The following is a 17,484-nucleotide window of genomic DNA, read 5'->3' as shown; positions in this document are numbered from 1 at the left end:
TGCCCGGGAGTGTGTGTTCGTGTGGCCTGTGTGCTCATTCCAGTTTTTGCTAACAAGCTTAGGATGAGTCCATTAGTAGCCACCATCACCCACTCCATTACCTTGGGGTTCTCTCCTTCCTAAAAGCAAAGAATAACCAGCCTTCTTGCTATCCCCTAAAACAAGAACACACCCATCCTTTCAATGTGAAGGATTTTTCCTGTTAATAACTATGGGGACTACGCAACTGAAACTAATATAAAATAATTTTGAATGTCAACTGTAATTGTAAAACATTTGTAAAAATTAAAAATCACCATGGGGAACTAGACGGGGGAGGGGGAAACTAAAATACCCCAAAATGAGGAAGTTACAAGACAGACAAAGTTTTCATATTAGTGAGCTCTGCTCTAGTTCCTAACTCACCCTGAGGTGGTAAATGCAAGTTCCTTTGCCTCTTGTTCTCAGTTGTTTTTTTGTTTTGTTTTGTTTTTAATATATTTCATTGATTTTTTACAGACAGGAAGGGAGAGGGATAGAGAGTTAGAAACATTGATGAGAGAGAAACATCAATCAGCTGCCTCCTGCACACCCCCTACCGGGGATGTTGCCCACAACCAAGGTACATGCCCTTGACAGGAATCGAACCTGGGACCTTTCAGTCCGCAGGCCCACGCTCCATCCACTGAGCCAAACCGGTTGGGGCCTCAGTTGTTTTTTAAAAATATATATTTTTTATTGATTTCAGAGAGGAAGGGAGAGGGAGAGAGAGATAGAATATCAATGATGAGAGAGAATCATTGATTGGCTGCCTCCTGCAAGCCCCCTACTGGGGATCGAGCCGAAACCCCAGGCATGTGCCCTTGACCTGAATCGAATCTGGGACCCTTTGGTCCACAGGCCGATGCTCTATCCACCAAGCAACACTAGCCAGGGCTTGTTTTCAGTTTTTATTCCTGAAAGTTTTTCTTCCCAACCAACACCCTCCCCCCATTCTTTCCCCGTAGGTTTTGGGCTCCCTGTGGGAAATAACTGTGTCTGAGTTCTGCTTGGCATATATAATGGTAAGGAATATTTTAATACTTTTTTTTATTGATTTCAGAGAGAGGAAGGGAGAGAGATAGACACATCAATGATGAGAGAGAATCATCGATTGGCTGCCTCATTCATACTCCCTACTAGGGATTGAGCCCCAACCCCCGGGCATGTGCCCTGATCAGGAATCCAACAGTGACCTCCTAGTTCAGTGATGGCGAACCTATGACACGTGTGTACTCATTTTTTTGGTTGAGTTTTCTTCGTTAAATGGCATTTAAATATATAAATAAATATCAAAAATATAAGTCTTTGCCCTAACTGGTTTGGCTCAGTGGATAGAGCGTCAGCCTGCGGACTCAAGGGTCCAAGGTTCGATTCCGGTCAAGGGCATGTACCTTGGTTGCGGGCACATCCTCAGTAGGAGGTGTGCAGCAGGCAGCTGATTGATGTTTCTCTCATCGATGTTTCTAACTCTCTATCCTTCTCCCTTCTTCTCTGTAAAAAAATCAATAAAATATATTTTAAAAAATATAAGTCTTTTACTATGGTTGCAAATATAAAAAAATTTCTATATGTGACACGGCACCAGAGTTCAGTTAGGGTTTTTCAAAATGCTGACACGCTGAGTTCAAAAGGTTCGCCATCACTGTCCTAGTTCATGGATCCATGCTCAACCTCTGAGCCATACTGCCCTGGCAGGACTAATATACTAGGTATACTGAACACTTATTATGTGCCAAGTACTATATGAAGCTTTTACATGGTTATCTCATTCTCCAGATGATCCTTAGTGGTACTTACTGTTATGTCCCCGTTTTAGAGAAAGGAAACTGAGGCACAGAGGTAAAAATAAGTTGCCTACAGATACATGGCTGGTAATGGGGCAGAGTTGGGATTCAATCCCAGGCAATGTGACTCCAGAGCCCATACTCTTAACCCCTATGCTGGAAACATTTTAATATTGGTTGAATATATCAAAAGAGCTCTTTTACTCATTATCATCCCCATGACACCCCTTTCCTTTTTCTCTAAAATGTCCCTTGCTCACCTCAGTGCTCTATGTTCCCTAGACCAAATTCTCAACTATTCCTTGCATTTTACAATAGCTTTGTAACTGTCCTTCACTGGGCCAGTGTGTGGTTGTGGTTGTTTTTTATTTATTAATTTTTGATGGATTGATTGATTTTAGAGAGAAGAAGGGAGAAAAACATCAATATGTTGTTCCACTTATTTATGCATCCATTGCTTGATTCTTATATGAGCCCTGACTGGGGACTGAACCTGAAACCCTGGTGTATCTGGAGGATGCTTCAACCAACTGAGCTACTTGGCCAGGGTCTGGGCAGTGGTTTTTTAAACTTCTTTGAATCTCAGAGCCTGTGGAGAATTTTACTCATGAGAGCTATGGATTAATATACACATACACAAAAATTCAGTGTACAATGGGGAGAGAGACAAAGAGCACAGATCATCTTAAATCCATTCATGAATCTTCAGGTTCCCTTTCTATTATTTGCGGCGGTGGTGGGAGTGTGCAGATTTAATAGGCAAGGTTTTACCTTTCTGGCCTCATCCCCATCACACACCTAAGTTTAGGGTTTAAGCAAACAGGGTACGGACTTTCCATCTCTAGACATCTGCTTTTGAACCTCTTGCTCCTTGGAATACTCTTCACCTCAACGCCTACCTGACTCACTTTTTTTTTTTTTTTAACCGGAAGATACTTCTCAGATGCCTTCCCTAACACCTCAACCCCCCAACCGCTGAGAAACCCTTTCATCTGTGTGCCTGCAATCTCTTAAATACCTACCAGCATAGCAGTGAGTTACTGAGGAGCCTGCCTCTCTCGACTCATCGTTGTGCTCCTCCAGAGCAGGGATGTTATGTCATTCATTCTACACGTAGTAGATAGAGCCTCACAACGTTTATTAAGTTTGTTTGGGGCAACTGGGATCTTACTCCGCGACCTGCAAGTTCACTACTGGTTTGGAGACTAACATGCTTGGGAGAGACCTGAGCGACCAAAGGCAGCCGCGCGGGAAATTAGCCAGAGAAAGTGAGCTCGAGGAAAGGCTTTGGGAGTAGGAACTCAGAGCTCTTGTGCAAACACCGGGTGAGGAACGTTCATGCCAAAAGTCAGGGTCAGGAGAAAGGAAGCCGCGCACTGTATGCTGGGATCTGCGCGACAGACGCCGCAAGGCATGCCAGGATTTGTAGTCCTGTTCCTTGCCAGGCGCCTCAAACAGTTACATTCGGCTACATTCAACCACATCCTTATATACAGATAAAGTGCAGTCTTGATTATCCAGCACATAATTACAAGGTTCTCCAGGGCAACTATGTCTGGTAGTAGTCTTCAGAGCAAATCTCATTTCAGCTTTGGCTACCAAGAAGACGCCTTAGAGACCGCTATACGTGCGCACGCTTGAATTCCTGCGTGCGCGAGCAGCGGGCCGCACCTCCTCCCGCTCCCGGGTGCGCCGGCGCGGCGCATGCGCGAGTTGTCCACGTGAGGCCTCCTAGAGCCCGGTGGCGCAGGCGCAGTGTCCCCGGGCCAAGATGGCGGCGCGGTGCTCCACACGCTGGTTGCTGGTGGCTGTGGGGACCCCTCGGCCGCCGGCTGCAGCGGGGACACTGGCCCGGCCGCCGAGGAGGGGCGTGGTGGGGGCGTCGCTGGGCCGCAAGCTGAGCGTTATTGCTTTCGCGCCTTCCCTGGGAGCTCGCGGCCAAGGGGCGCTACTGACATTGAGACCCGGTGTCAGCCTCACAGGTGAGGGCAGGTTCCGGTGCCCGAGTAGGGGCTCCAAGGCCTGGAAGGGAGGGACTCACCTCGCGCCAGTTACGGGAGTAGCGGGGTGAAGGGTGTTTTCCGAGGCGCATGCGGAATTGCTTGGGGGAGACGGGCAAGCAAGAGGCCCCAGTGACTACGCGGTGAACGAGATTTGCTGCATGGAGCTCCCGGCGGCGGGGGTGCAACGTCCCGTGGGCCGTGACCCTTCACCTCTGTGCCAACATCTCCGGAGGCCTCTCTCCTGCCTGCCGCGGCTCCCTCTCCCCATTCCTTCCTCTCCCCTGCTCCTTCCAGCCGGTGCGGAAGGGAGGAGGTCACTGCCATTGCCATTCCGGGAGCATCCACTCTGTGCTAGGCACTTCGTACCTCGTCTTATTTCCCAGCAGCGACACCCTGCATGATGGGAATTGTCACCCCCATTTTAAAGAATGGGAAGTTGGAATTCTAGCAGAGGAACTGACCTGCCCAAGGTCACAAAGTTAGAATCAGAAAAGCTGTCCCAAGCCCAGAACTGTACTTTCATAATTTGCACGCTTTTCCACCACACGGTGTAAGTTGAAAGTTACACTGAACAGTCTCTTTGAGAAGTCCTTAAGTTGGTAACTGTATGAAAGATACAGACACTTATTGAGCCCTTACTCTGCACCAAGCATGAACATTTTCATGTGATAGACACTTGTTATTTCCATTTTGTAGATTAAAAAAAAAACACAAAACCTGAGGCTTGGATGTTAAACAACTTAGAACGTCACAAAGCGAAAAAGTGGTAAAACCTTGATTCAAAACCTGCTGCTTGCTTAACAGCCCGGGTGATAGTGAATTAATATTTATTAAGGCGTTAGGTGCTTAGTTAGCCGTGGTAGTTTTTCATGTTGTGTGTTGGATGGCTTCCATTGTTGTGAGAGAAGGAAGGAGGAATCATTGAACCTGAATGTGCCTGACTTGTGCTAGTTGTTTCTGTCCCCTAGAATTTGTGTAAATGGTGTTTAAGCTCTCTGTAACCTTACAAAGGTGGGTAATTAAAGGGCCCCGACAAGATAATTTCCTATTGGGTCCCAGTTTTGTTAATGCTGTCATTCAAGTATTAGTAATTGCGATTACTTCCTACAGTGAGCACACTTATCTCTACCAATGTGTGTGTGTGTGTGTGTGTGTGTGTGTGTGTGTGTGTGTGTATGAATGAATTATTTAATCCCTTGAGCCTCTTCCCCTAACTGAAAATTTATTCATTTGCAGGTATGTACTGAGAGTGTCTTATGCCAAAGCCACTGTTCTAGGTATTGGGGATACAAGATTGGCTGTGATTTTGGTCAAGTTATCCCATTTTTTAAATTTTGTTCTTGCCATCTGTATTGCCTCATAGATGGAGCAGTCGTCTGCCCAGGATTATTTGGAGTGGTGTCATTTTATATTTCTCAGTATGAGTAAAAGTGGCCATTTTTATATTTTTCTAACATTTTCTAATGTCTAGATAAATTTATTCATATTACAGCCCTAGCCGGTTTGGCTCCGTAGATAGAGCATCAGTCTGCAGACCAAATGGTCCTGGGTTTGATTCTGGTCAAGGGCACGTACTTTGGTTGCAGGTTCCTCTTGGGCCAGGCCCTGGTCAGGGTGTGTGCAGGAGGCAACCAATCAATGTATTTCTCTCTGTCTTTCCTTCACTCTTCCACTTTCTAAAAAAAAAAATCAATGGAAAAATATCCTCGGGTAAGGATTAACAACAACAACAACAAAAAATTGTTCATATTACATTTGTACAAGTTGGGGAGCATTTTTTTTTTAAATATATTTTATTGATTTTTTACAGAGAGGAAGGGAGAGAGAGATAGAGAGTTAGAAACATCGATGAGAGAGAAACATCGATCAGCTGCCTCCTGCACATCTCCCACTGGGGATGTGCCCGCAACCCAGGTACATGCCCCTGACCGGAATCGAACCTGGGACCCTTCAGTCCGCAGGCCCACGCTCTATCCACTGAGCCAAACCGGTTTCGGCTTGGGGAGCATTTTTTAAAAAATATGTTTTTATTGATTTCAGAGAGAAGGGAGAGGGAGAAAATCAGTGGTGAGAGAGAATTACCTACCAGCTGCCTCCTGCACACCCCCTCCTGGGGATCCAGCCTGCAATACTGGGCTTGTGCCCTGACCGGGTATCCAACCATGACCTCCTGGTTCATGGGTTGATGCTCAACCACTGAGCCACACTGGCTGGGCTAGAGAGCAGTGTGTGTGTGTGTGAGTGTGTGTGAGAGAGAGGGAGAGAAAGAGAGAGACAGACAAGTATTAAGTGCTGAGCCTTCTATGCAGCCATTATTAAGGAACTTCGCTCAGCTATCCTTTTATTGGTATCCCAAAAGAGCTCACAGCCCAAAATAGGTATGTTTTGTGTCAGGTGAGAGGTGGCATCCTTCAGAGTGCATTCTGATATCACATCTAAAGTCATCAACTTAGCTCCCAAATACTGGTCTGCGACTTCATCTCAAATCAAGTAGTACAATTAGGTGACATAGAAACACTTTAAATTTGACTTTTCTCCCAAGCACAGAAAGAAGGCAGTTATTTCCCTAGCCAGTATGTGCCCTGGTCAGAAATCCCACAACCTTTTGGAGTACAGGACAATGCTCCAACTAACTGAGTCTATCTAGGCTATCCCTTATCTTGCCTCCTTCCTCCATATGCTTAACACCCTGGTTGTCTTTTATGCTCAGATTAATTTTAAGTAGTGTCCCAATCTTCCTTGTTTGTTTGTTTTGTTTTTGAGAGCTCTTCCTCATGCAAACCTGATCGCTTCTCTATTTAACACTTGCAGTGGCTTCCTATTACCCTCAGTATAAAATCTAGACTCTTAACATAGCTTAGAGCCCTTCTGTTTATTTCTAGGCCCCATTAATCATCATCATTTCTAATCACCCCACCTCTAACCATCATCCCTGCCATCACTACAAACACCATACAGAGGCTGGCCTCACATGCACACATGTCTGGAGTCTAGTACCTGCATTTCCTAAGTGCACAGGAATGAGCCACTCCCTCTAAACCAAAGGTGATCATATGGTTTAGTCACCAAACAGGGCACTTTTGAAAGCCAAAGGGGATGCTGTTGCAGATAATGCCAGGACGACCGGGGTAAATCTGGATGGATTTAAACCCCTCCTTAGTCTACAGTTTAACAGCAGGAGCCTTAGAAGACCTTCCCTGAACTTCTTAGACGGGGTTGCCAGTGGGGTGATTTTTACCCTCCAAGGGATGTGTAGTAATGTCATTTTTAGCTGCCAGCTATAGAGCGGGAAAAGGGGTAGGTGGTGCTACTGGTGACTAGTTGGCCAGGAGTGCTACCAGACACCCTATAATACATACTAGGTATATTAGTTTGCTAAGGTCACCATAACAAAGTACTATAAACTGGGTGATTTAAACAACAGAAACATATTTCCCTTTTTTTCCTAGTTCTGGAGGCTAGAAGTCCAGTGTTTTGTCAGGATTGTTTCAAAGATCCTATCACCAAATACATTCACCTGAGGTGCTGGAGGTTAGGACGTCAACATAGGGATTTGCAGGTGGGGCTCAAAATGGTGTTGACCAACAATAGGACAGCTCCTACTTCCGCCCCCTGCTGAAACTGATCCCATCCTCCACTGTGGGAGGTTGAGAAACCCTGGTGAGGTGAACCTTTTGTGTATTTCTCACTCTGCTGTCCTTGTGCTAATATATCTTCACACTGCCTTCCAGACTGCCCTGTGGGACTGCTGAACTTGGAGGCATTGGTTTTGACTCTTCCTCATCTTATATCCTCAGTGCCTGGTACAGTGGTTTAAGATCTTGAGTAAATAGAATCTCCAGGAGGGCAGTGCCTTTGAATGGCTTGCTGTCATATCCCCAGTGTAAAGCCTAGTGCTTGGTAGGGGCTCAGTGAGCATTTGCTGAATGAATGAATGAATGAATGGTGAATACAGAAGCTTATCCTCTCCAGACTAATGTTTGACTTAAAAACGTAGCTGCCTCATGATCTTCATTTTTGACCCTTTTATCCCTCCTGCCTTAACTCCCCCCCACCCCCCACTCCCCTTTCTTCCAGTTGTCACAGGATGGGTTGTGTGTTAGGAGCAGCACTGGAGATTATAGAGCAGCTCCCCAGGCTTCACTTTGTGACAGTGATGTTAGCACTCTGCTTCATGCACAAAGGGCAGTTGAGTAGCTGTGTCTGTTGGCCTTTCCACCTAGTTGCTGATGCAAGAGGTCTGAAAAGAGGCAGGGCATATGGCTGCCTGCCTTTGCTTTGATTCCTTTCAGGTTGTCTGCTCAGTGGTAAACAGAGGTTCTGGCACAGAGCTTTTTAGTCTTGTGTATCTATACATGTATTATTTTTAGGGGAGGAGATCAATGCTTTTATTAGATTCTCTGAGAGATGCGTGACTCTAAAGACTACTGAGAACCATTTAATTAACATAGTGGTTCCCAAACTTGAGCATTCAACAGGATCATCACCTGGAGGGCTTGTTGAACACAGCCTGCTGGGAGCCACCTTCAGAGTTTCTAAATCAGTCTAGGGGGAAGACCTGAAAATGTGCGTTTGTAATAGGCTGATGCTGCTGTTCCTGGGACCACACTCTGGCACCACCCTACCCCGTGAGCAGATATCCAAGGTTCCTTGGTAGAGGGAAAGAACCTGAGGAGTTACTAAGCATTAAGTGAGATAAAGTCTATGAAAATACCTGGCATGTGGTGCGTTCTCAAGCAGTGTAACGGGAGCTAACTCCCTTTTTAATCATCTCCAGGTGCAGCCCCCATCTGGGGTACGGTTTGTTTGGTGGTTTAATGAGCTCCATTGGTAGTTTAATCCAGGAGGATCAGCCCCACCCAGCTTTATATTGACATGTTTTAAAATCTTTGTATACAGTGACCTTAGCCATTTAAAAAATTTATTTTTGATTTCAGAGAGGAAGGGAGAAAAAGATAGAGAGAAAGAAACAGCAATTATGAGAGAGAATCATTGATTGGCTGCCTCCTGCACGCCGCACACCGGGGATTGAGCCCAAAACCCTGGCATGTGCCCTGACCAGGAATCTAACTGTGACCTTCTGGTTCATAGATTGATGCTCAACCACTGTGCCACACCAGCTGTGCTGGCTTTAGTCATTTAAAATAAATAAATAAATAAATAAATAAATAAATAAATATATATATATATATACACACACACACACACACACATATTTTTAAATTTATTTCAGAGAGGAAGGGAGAGGGAGAGAGAGTTAGAAGCAGTAGTGATGAGAGAGAATCATTGATTGGCTGCCTCCTGCACACCCCACACTGGGGATCAAGCCCACAACTCCGGGCATGTGCCCTGACCTGAAATCGAACCATGACCTCCTGGTTCATAGGTTAGCGCTCTACCATCGAGCCACACCAGCCAGGCACCTTAGCCATTTTTGAAGTGCAGTGGAGAACAGGCTCTAAAGTTGTGATCTATTTGCTACTTCACAGGTATAACCTGGCTAGTTTACTCACAATTTCCTTTTGTTGAGCATATTCCCTGAGTGATTTTCTTTTCTTTTTTCTTTTTTAGGAGTAAAAAGTTACCCTTTTGTTTGTACTGCCTCTTTCCACACCAGTACCCCTCTGGCCAAAGAGGATTATTACCAGATATTAGGAGTGCCCCGAAATGCCAGCCAGAAAGAGATCAAGAAAGCCTATTACCAGGTCTGTATGAAAGCCAGCTTTTAGAGACAAGACTGTAGAAGGAATGCTGTTGACTTAGTCTGATACTGATTAGTGCCATGTGTATACGCCCATACGGATAGGACCCAGGCTGCTGATAGTATAGAACAGTGATGGCGAACCTTTTGAGCTCGGTGTGTCAGCATTTTGAAAAACCCTAACTTAACTCTGGTGCCGTGTCACATATAGAAATTTTTTGATATTTGCAACCATAGTAAAACTAAGATTTATATTTTTGATATCTATTTTATATATGTAAATGCCATTTAACAAAGAAAAATCAACCAAAAAAATGAGTTCACATGTCACCTCTGACGCGTGTCATAGGTTCGCCATCACTGGTATAGAATGATATGATAAAGATGGGCTTTGTTGGACTGTGTTTTTCAGTGCATGATACTGTACCCATTAGTGCTTCAGAAAAGAGATTAAAAAAACTTTTTTTCACAGCTGTGTGTTCTTTTTTTTAAATGTATTTTTATTGATTTCAGAGAGGAAGGGAGTGGGAGATATAGAAACATCAATGATGAGAGAGAATTAGCACACCCCACTCTGGGAGTCAAGCCCACAACTCGGGGATGTGCCCTGACTGGGTATCGAACTGTGACCTCCTGGTTCATAGATCGACACAGTCACCGAACCATGCTGGCCTGGCCACAGCTGGTTGTGTTTTTTTTCCTTTTCTTTTCTTTAAAATAGCTGGTTTTGTACTTAAATTTATTCTGTAGTAGGCATGCTGGTTTAAGTTTTAGGTAGTCATTTTTTGCATTTAGATATGAGCTTATGGCCTTAGAATTATTTCTTCTCTTAACTCAGAAAGTGTGAAATTTCTATCATCACATCCCAGAATGTATTAGGACCAATTCGTAAAGTGGCATGTATGTTATTTAGACCAATGGTTCCCAGATTTTTTGCTCTGATCAAAAATTTAAAATAAAAAATGGGGACACCAGTATAGGAGTGCCAACTTTTGTATTTTGTCTAATATCGATGTTAAAAATAACAAGTACAGCCCTAACCAGTTTGGCTTAGTGGATAGAGCGTCGGCCTGTGGACTGAAGGGTCCCAGGTTTGATTCCGGTCAAGGGCATGTACCTTGGTTGCGGGTACATCCCCAGTCGGGGGCGTGCGGGGGGTGGGCAGCTGATTGATGTTTCTCTCTCATCGGTGTTTCTAGCTCTCTGTCCCTCTCCCTTCCTCTCTGTAAAAAATCAATAAAATATATATATATAAAAAAATAACAATGCCGAGACCGGTTTGGCTCAGTGGATAGAGCGTCGGCCTGCGGACTGAAAGGTCCCAGGTTCGATTCCGGTCAAGGGCATGTACCTGGGTTGCGGGCACATCCCCAGTAGGAGATGTGCAGGAGGCAGCTGATCGATGTTTCTTTCATCGATGTTTCTAACTCTCTGTCTCTCTCCCTTCCTCTCTGTAAAAAAATCAATAAAATATATTAAAAAAAAATAACAAGTACAATCTATTAATGTCATTGGTAAGAGAAAGAACATCTAAACACCATAAAAATAGGAAAGCCACAATATCAGAATAGAGAAGATCTTTAAATTAAATAAAATATGAATTGAATACAAAAATAAATTACCTTTATGAAAAATTCACTACAAGAGTGTTTAAATTGAAAAAAAAAGTTTTTTGTGGGTGAGCAAAACCTTTTTCCAGGGCCAATGTATGTGAACCAAGTACTGATCAAGATAGACCTAACAGGTTATGGCTTGGATTGCTACTTCCTTTTCCTAATTTTTTTTAAAAGTGTACAGTACACTGGTTTTTAATATATTTAGTTCTCTAGTCATCATCACAATCCATTTTAGAACATTTTCAACAACTCAAAAAGAAACCCCAGCCCTGTCCGGTTTGGCTCAGTGGATAGAACGTCGGCCTGCAGACTGAAGGGTCCCAGGTTCAATTCCAGTCAAGAGCATGTACCTTGGTTTTGGGCACATCCCCAGTAGCTGATCGATGTTTCTAACTCTCTATCCTTCTCTCTTCCTCTTTGTAAAAAATCAATAAAATATATTTAAAAAAAAAAAAAAGAAGAAGAAGAAAGAAACCCCATACCATTAGCACTTAGACCACATTCTTTCTCCTCTGTCCTTGCAGTTGCTAACCTTTCTATCTATGTATTTGCCTGGTCCAGACATTTCACAGAAATGAAATCATACAACATAGAGCCTTTAATGACTGTCTTCTTTCACTTTAGCATATTTTCAAGGTTCATCCATGTTGTTGCATGTGTAAGTACTTCATTCCTTTTTTTTGATATATTTTTATTTCAGAGAGGAAGGGAGAAAGGAGAGAGAGATAGAAACATCAACGATGAGAGAGAATCACCGTTTGGTTGCCTCCTGCACGCCTCCCACTGGGGACTGCGCCTGCAACCCGGGCATGTGCCCTTGACCGGAATTGAATCCGGGACCCTTCAATTCACAGGCCAATGCTCTATCTACTGAGCCAAACCAGCTAGGGCTCAGATCATCTTTAAAAATACATTTTTAATGATTTCAGAGAGCAAGGGAGAAGGAGAGAGAGAGATAGAAACATCAATGATGAGAGATAATCATTGATCTGCTGCCTCCTGCACATACCCCACTGAGGATCGAGCCCCCAACCCAGGCATGTGCCCTGACCAAGAATCAAACCAGTGACCCCTTGGTTCATAGGTCCACACTCAACCACTGAGCCATACCTGGCCAGGCTGGAGTCAGATCTTGATAAATCCTAATGGCAAGAGGCTTGGTGAGGTTATGACACACATCCAAGGCGGACACAGCTAATATGTGGAATACGTGAGACAAAAGTACAGATCTTTCTGACTATAAAAGGCCTCTCGGCTCCTTGTGCGAGCCTCATGTTTTAATATATCTTGTCTTGGAGTTTGGGACCAGCCAGTAGATAGACATATCTTGCCTTGTAGCCTGGCCATGCTTGAGACCGCCCCCAACCCTTCAGTGCTTAGCTCACAGCCTCTGACATGCATCCATATGCTGGTGTGAGGACCAGCATCTCCAGAAAGCAGATTAAGCAGCCAGCTGCTGGCAGTGATGGAGCCAAACGGCCTCCCCAGACACTGTCAGCTTTAGGATTCTGTTTCTGTGCACCTCCTTGCCGTCACATAAGGGACCTGTGGTAATCCAAACTTGGAAGGCCAGGAGTCCAGCAAACAGTGGTGAACACCTACAAAGCACACAGCACTACTCAGCACAGCCAGAAGGTAGGCTTCGTTTTAGAGCTGCTCAGCACACCTGTATGCTCAGGACAGCCAAGTGAGATTTAGGTTTTTTAAAAATTTCATTTAATTAAAAAAATTTTAAACCATGATATTTATTGCATGGCTAACCATTGAAATCCTTAAGATGAACTGGATGCGGCCACTGCTGCCCTCTTGAGTTTAGGTGTCGTTCCTTCACGGAATCTATGCCTGAATCTACGGTGTACAATTTTTAGGTGCCTCATGTGACCAGTTCCAGTAGTGTTTCGTCGGCTAGCGTGGGCGCTCCAGTTATACTTCCTCTTGCATTGGCGGGGTAGCCACACTGGCCGTAGGTGGACTTCTGCGGGTGTAGGCTTCGAGCCACTGGGCGGCACAGTGTGTGCGTCTGGTTGTGGCACTTGCTGAACGATGACGTCCCCTTCATCATCTTGCTTCTGCTGCTGAGACCAAAGAGCAAGATGTAGTTTTGTTTTTAATATTTAAATGTATGTTTTGAATATATTCCTCTTATTCAGAATTCAAAAAGTACAAGGTAGTAAACATTGAAGTCTTTTTTTCTTTCTTTTTCTTTTTTTTTTGAAGTCTTTTTCCCCATTCATCCATATTCCTCCTGTAGCAGTGTTACCAGTTTATTGTATGTTCTTCCAAAAATCTCTTCATCCAGTTATTTTCCTCTCTTTTTTACATAGATGAAAGTGTACCAGACACACTATTTTGTATCTTTCACAAAGGTGCTCAAGTTCTAAATAATTGTTATTTTTGGTAGAGATTTGTTGTAGTTGAAAAATGTGTACATACCTCAGATTTGAAGACATGGTTTATTTTGATGTCTTAAACCTTGTATTATTGCTATTTTTTATAAAGTTATAGAGAGACAACTACTATGAAGGAGACAAAATTGTGACAGATATTTGGGATTCAGTTTTAGTACTTGTTTTGTGTTCATAGTAATTTCCCGTTTCCTCCCATAGCTTGCCAAGAAATATCACCCAGACACAAATAAGGACGATCCCAAAGCCAAGGAGAAGTTTTCCCAGCTGGCAGAAGCCTATGAGGTAACCCGAACCCCCGGTGTGTGCAGTTACTGTCATTCAGCGGCATGTATGCATCGGAGTGTGCTGCACAGGGCACTGATGTGTCCTGAGTTCCAGTATGAAGGCTTTGTCCCTGCACCAGCTCATCTTGTTAAAGAAAAAAGAGATTCCCAGGTCTCATGCTAGATCTAACTTGGAATCTCAACAAAAAAAAACCAAGGTCCAGTCTATAATAACAAAGCTTGGACTTGTAGCTGGGTCTGGGAACACCTTGCTGGATGAATTCTGCACCTATTTGATCACCCCCTCTTACTTAGGGCATTGCTTTTTGGAGGGGATGGTGGATCCTGTAAAAGTAGAAGACCACCACTGCCCTGGAGGAATTTAAAGTGTAATCCGGGACAGAACGTGAAACTACTGAACAGTTCCGGAGTTCTTTAAACGTGGACTTCTTGCCCTGACCAGTGTTGCTAAGTGGTTAGAGCGTTGGCCTGAGCACTGAAGGGTCTCAGGTTCAATTTCTGGTCAAATGTACATACCTGGGTTGCAGGTTCAATCCCCAGGCCTAGTCAGGGTGCGTGCGGGAGTTAAACAATTGATGTGTCTCTCTCACATTGATGTTTCTCTCCCCCTTCTACTTTTTCTGAAGAGCAATGGAGAAAATATCCTTAGGTGAGGAATAAATAAATAAATTTTAAAAAGTGGGCCTTCTTCCCAGATTCTGACCATGCAAAAAGAGTTCAGAATATATAGGATATCAGGATATATAGGATATATCTGCTCTCTGTGTATGTACATTGGCCCCCAACCTTTTGAGAGTAAGTCACAGACTTTGTATCTCTCTATTCCCAAGTATTTCAATATTTTCTAAGAATAAGAACATTCTTTCTCATAACTACAGTATTGTCAAAATCAGAACATTTAATGTTAATAGTGTCATTGTCTGTACTTGGTGTCTGTCCCTGGGTCTCCGGAGACCTGGGAGCACCTAACTACTTGCCTTTTGTGGAAGGTGCTGAGTGATGAAGTGAAGAGGAAGCAATATGATGCCTACGGCTCCACTGGCTTTGATCCTGGGGCTGGTGGCTCTGGGCAGAGCTACTGGAAAGGAGGCCCCACCGTCGACCCAGAGGAGCTCTTCAGGAAGATCTTTGGGGAATTCTCATCATCTTCCTTTGGAGATTTCCAGAGTGTATTCAGTCAGCCTCAGGAGGTGAGCTCATTTTGAAGAACCATTCAAATTTTAGCTGCTAAATGTGGTGTAAACAGATTTTATCAGTTTCTGTTTCTCAAAGAAAAGGCAAAGCAGCTTAAATGGAATGGTCTGGAGGCAGCCATTTTGATAAGAAATAATTCAAAAATTAAAAAAATCATATAGGTAATGTATATTGTACATCTATTTTGACTTGAGTATTGCTGTTGCTTAACCAGGCAGCACCTAAGGCTCTCAGAGTCCCTTATTAGGGTATATTTTATCCAGGAGAGCTCAATCTAGTGAGAAGACATTCCCAGTCCTAATTCCATGTTTATGTCCTAATAAGACATTCTCAGAGTTGAAGAGGAAGGGGGAATGTTTATGACTTACGTTATGATTATGGATTATTTGAACTGTTTGTAAGGACTGTATACAAGTATTATTTGTGAACAATTTGTTGAAAAATGCATTTTTACTTAAAACAAACATTACCTCTTTAAAATCCTAAGGAGTAGGGCATAAACAGTTAAGTCCCATCTATTCTTACTTGGCAGAGTACAGATAAGTAGAGCAGTTGCAAAGTAACTAGGGAGGGAAGAGATGAATAGGGAGAGCACAGAGGATTTTTAGGGCAGTGAAAATATTCTCTTTGATCTATAATGATGTATATGCTTGTCATTATGCATTTGTCTAGACCAGTGGTTCTCAACCTTCCTAATGCTGCGACCCTTTAATACAGCTCCTCATGTTGTGGTGACCCCCAACCATAAAATTATTTTCATTGCTACTTCATAACTAATTTTGCTATAGTTATGAATCGTAATGTAAATATCTGATGTGCAGGATGTATTTAGGCAACCCCTGTGAAAGGGTCGTTCGACCCCCCCAAAGGGGTCGTGACCCTCAGGTTGAGAACCGCTGGTCTAGACCCATATACTAGTAATGTACAACACCAAGAGTGAACCCTAATGTAAACTGTGGGCTTTGGGTAATTATGATGTGTCAGTGTAGGTTTACCCTTGATTAAAAAATGTACCACTCTGGTGAGTGATGATGATGGGAGAAATTGTACATGGGTGGGGGCAGGGTGTATGTGGGAAATTTCTGTACCTTCTTTTCAATTTTTGTTCTAAAAAATTAAGTCTTTAAAAGTAAAGTAACTGCAAACTGCTGGCTAGTACCCTCCCCTATTTTAAGAAAGATGACAGGCCATCCCTTGATTTCTCTAGTATATCATGGATTTGACATTCAATCAAGCTGCCAAGGGTGTCAACAAGGAGTTCACTGTGAACATCACCGATACCTGTGAGCGGTGCAATGGCAAGGGGAATGAGCCTGGCACCAAGGTGCAGCATTGCCACTACTGCGGTGGCTCCGGCATGGTAAGAGCAAGTTAGAGCTGCCCCCCCCCAACCCCCCATCCTCAACCTCCCACCTACTCAGGGGACTCTGACCTCATGCCCATCCATATTTCCCACCATTCCTTTTTTCTATGTTTGAATATTTTTTTGAGCAGTACCTAGGGCTTTGAGAATTCATAACTACATGGAACTGTTTTATCTAGAACCTTTTGTATTTTTCCAAGCATACTCTGTCTTGGTCAGTAGTACAGACAAAGCAAAGAAACTTAGCTTCTTTCTCTAAAAATATGCTTTGGGAGATTTTTGTAATTTTTTAAAAAACATATTTTTATTGGTTTCAGAGAAGGGAGAGGGAGAGATAGAAACATGCCTCCTGCACACCCCCCCAGGAGATCGAGCCTGCAACCAGGGCATATGCCCTGACTATGAATTGAACCATAACCTCCTGGTTCATAGGTCGATGCTCAACCACTGAGCCATGCCAGCCAGGCTGATATTTGATAATTTGAATCCAAGTTGGGGTTGTTGGGGGACACTTTGCTTGAAGTGTAATCATTTTTATTTTTTTGTAACTTGTTGATGTAATTCAAGCTTATAGAACAGTATAAAGAACCACTCCTTTATTCCTTTTACTCAGCTTCACCAATTGTTAGCATTTTGTTCTACTTGCTTTGTCATTTTTGGTATGCTCATTTCCTCCCCCTTTCTCCCTGTGTATGTATTCTGCACACATGCATGCATGTACACACATTTCCCCAAACATTTGAGAGTAAGTTGCAAACATTCTGTTTCTTTATTCCTGAATACTTCAGTGTGTGTTTTCTAAGAACACGAACATTCTTTTACATAACCACAGTACAGTTTTCAAAATAAAGAAATTTAATGTTGATACACTACCATTATCTGTACAGTACTTAGATAAATTCAACTGTCCTTACTATGTCGTCCCCCCCCCCCCACCCCCGGTCCAGGATCCAAATGGGGACTTTGTATAGCACTTGCTTATCTTTCCTTTTGTCTCCTTTAATCTGGAACAGTTTCTCATCCTTTCTTTCTCTTTTATGACCTTGACTTTTTTTTTTTTTTTAGGATTAGAAGACAGCTATTTTTTTTAAAAAATTCTTTTATTAGTTA

The 17,484-nt window shown here is 43.4% G+C and overlaps 1 protein-coding gene and 1 pseudogene across 6 annotated transcripts in view; one reads left to right on the top strand and one right to left on the bottom strand.

Annotated features, from left to right (window-relative positions):
* Positions 1-3,545: 3,545 nt before the first annotated feature.
* The window catches only part of DNAJA3 (DnaJ heat shock protein family (Hsp40) member A3), a 32,232-nt gene continuing 18,293 nt past the window's right edge, over positions 3,546-17,484 (top strand). For 3 of the 5 annotated variants that reach the window (XR_013995891.1, XR_013995892.1, XM_081089213.1), the window contains exons 1-5: positions 3,552-3,787; positions 9,380-9,513; positions 13,732-13,815; positions 14,807-15,007; positions 16,219-16,371. Coding sequence is in view for 3 of the 5 variants with exons in the window: in XM_081089213.1 (XP_080945339.1) it covers positions 3,577-3,787; positions 9,380-9,513; positions 13,732-13,815; positions 14,807-15,007; positions 16,219-16,371 (783 nt within the window). In the remaining 2 variants the exon portion in view is untranslated. Of the gene's footprint in view, positions 3,788-9,379; positions 9,514-13,731; positions 13,816-14,806; positions 15,008-16,218; positions 16,372-17,484 lie in introns of all 5 variants that reach the window. The other 2 variants (XM_081089214.1, XM_081089215.1) reach the window with 2 other exon arrangements.
* Positions 12,898-13,310, bottom strand: LOC308517791 (large ribosomal subunit protein eL37-like; annotated as a pseudogene). Its single transcript has one exon. The product of its transcript is annotated as a large ribosomal subunit protein eL37-like (transcript).

Source organism: Myotis nattereri (genome assembly GCF_964212035.1).
Source record: "Myotis nattereri genome assembly, chromosome: 4".
Taxonomy (NCBI): domain Eukaryota; kingdom Metazoa; phylum Chordata; class Mammalia; order Chiroptera; family Vespertilionidae; genus Myotis; species Myotis nattereri.
This window is presented reverse-complemented; position numbering and strand designations above follow the sequence as displayed.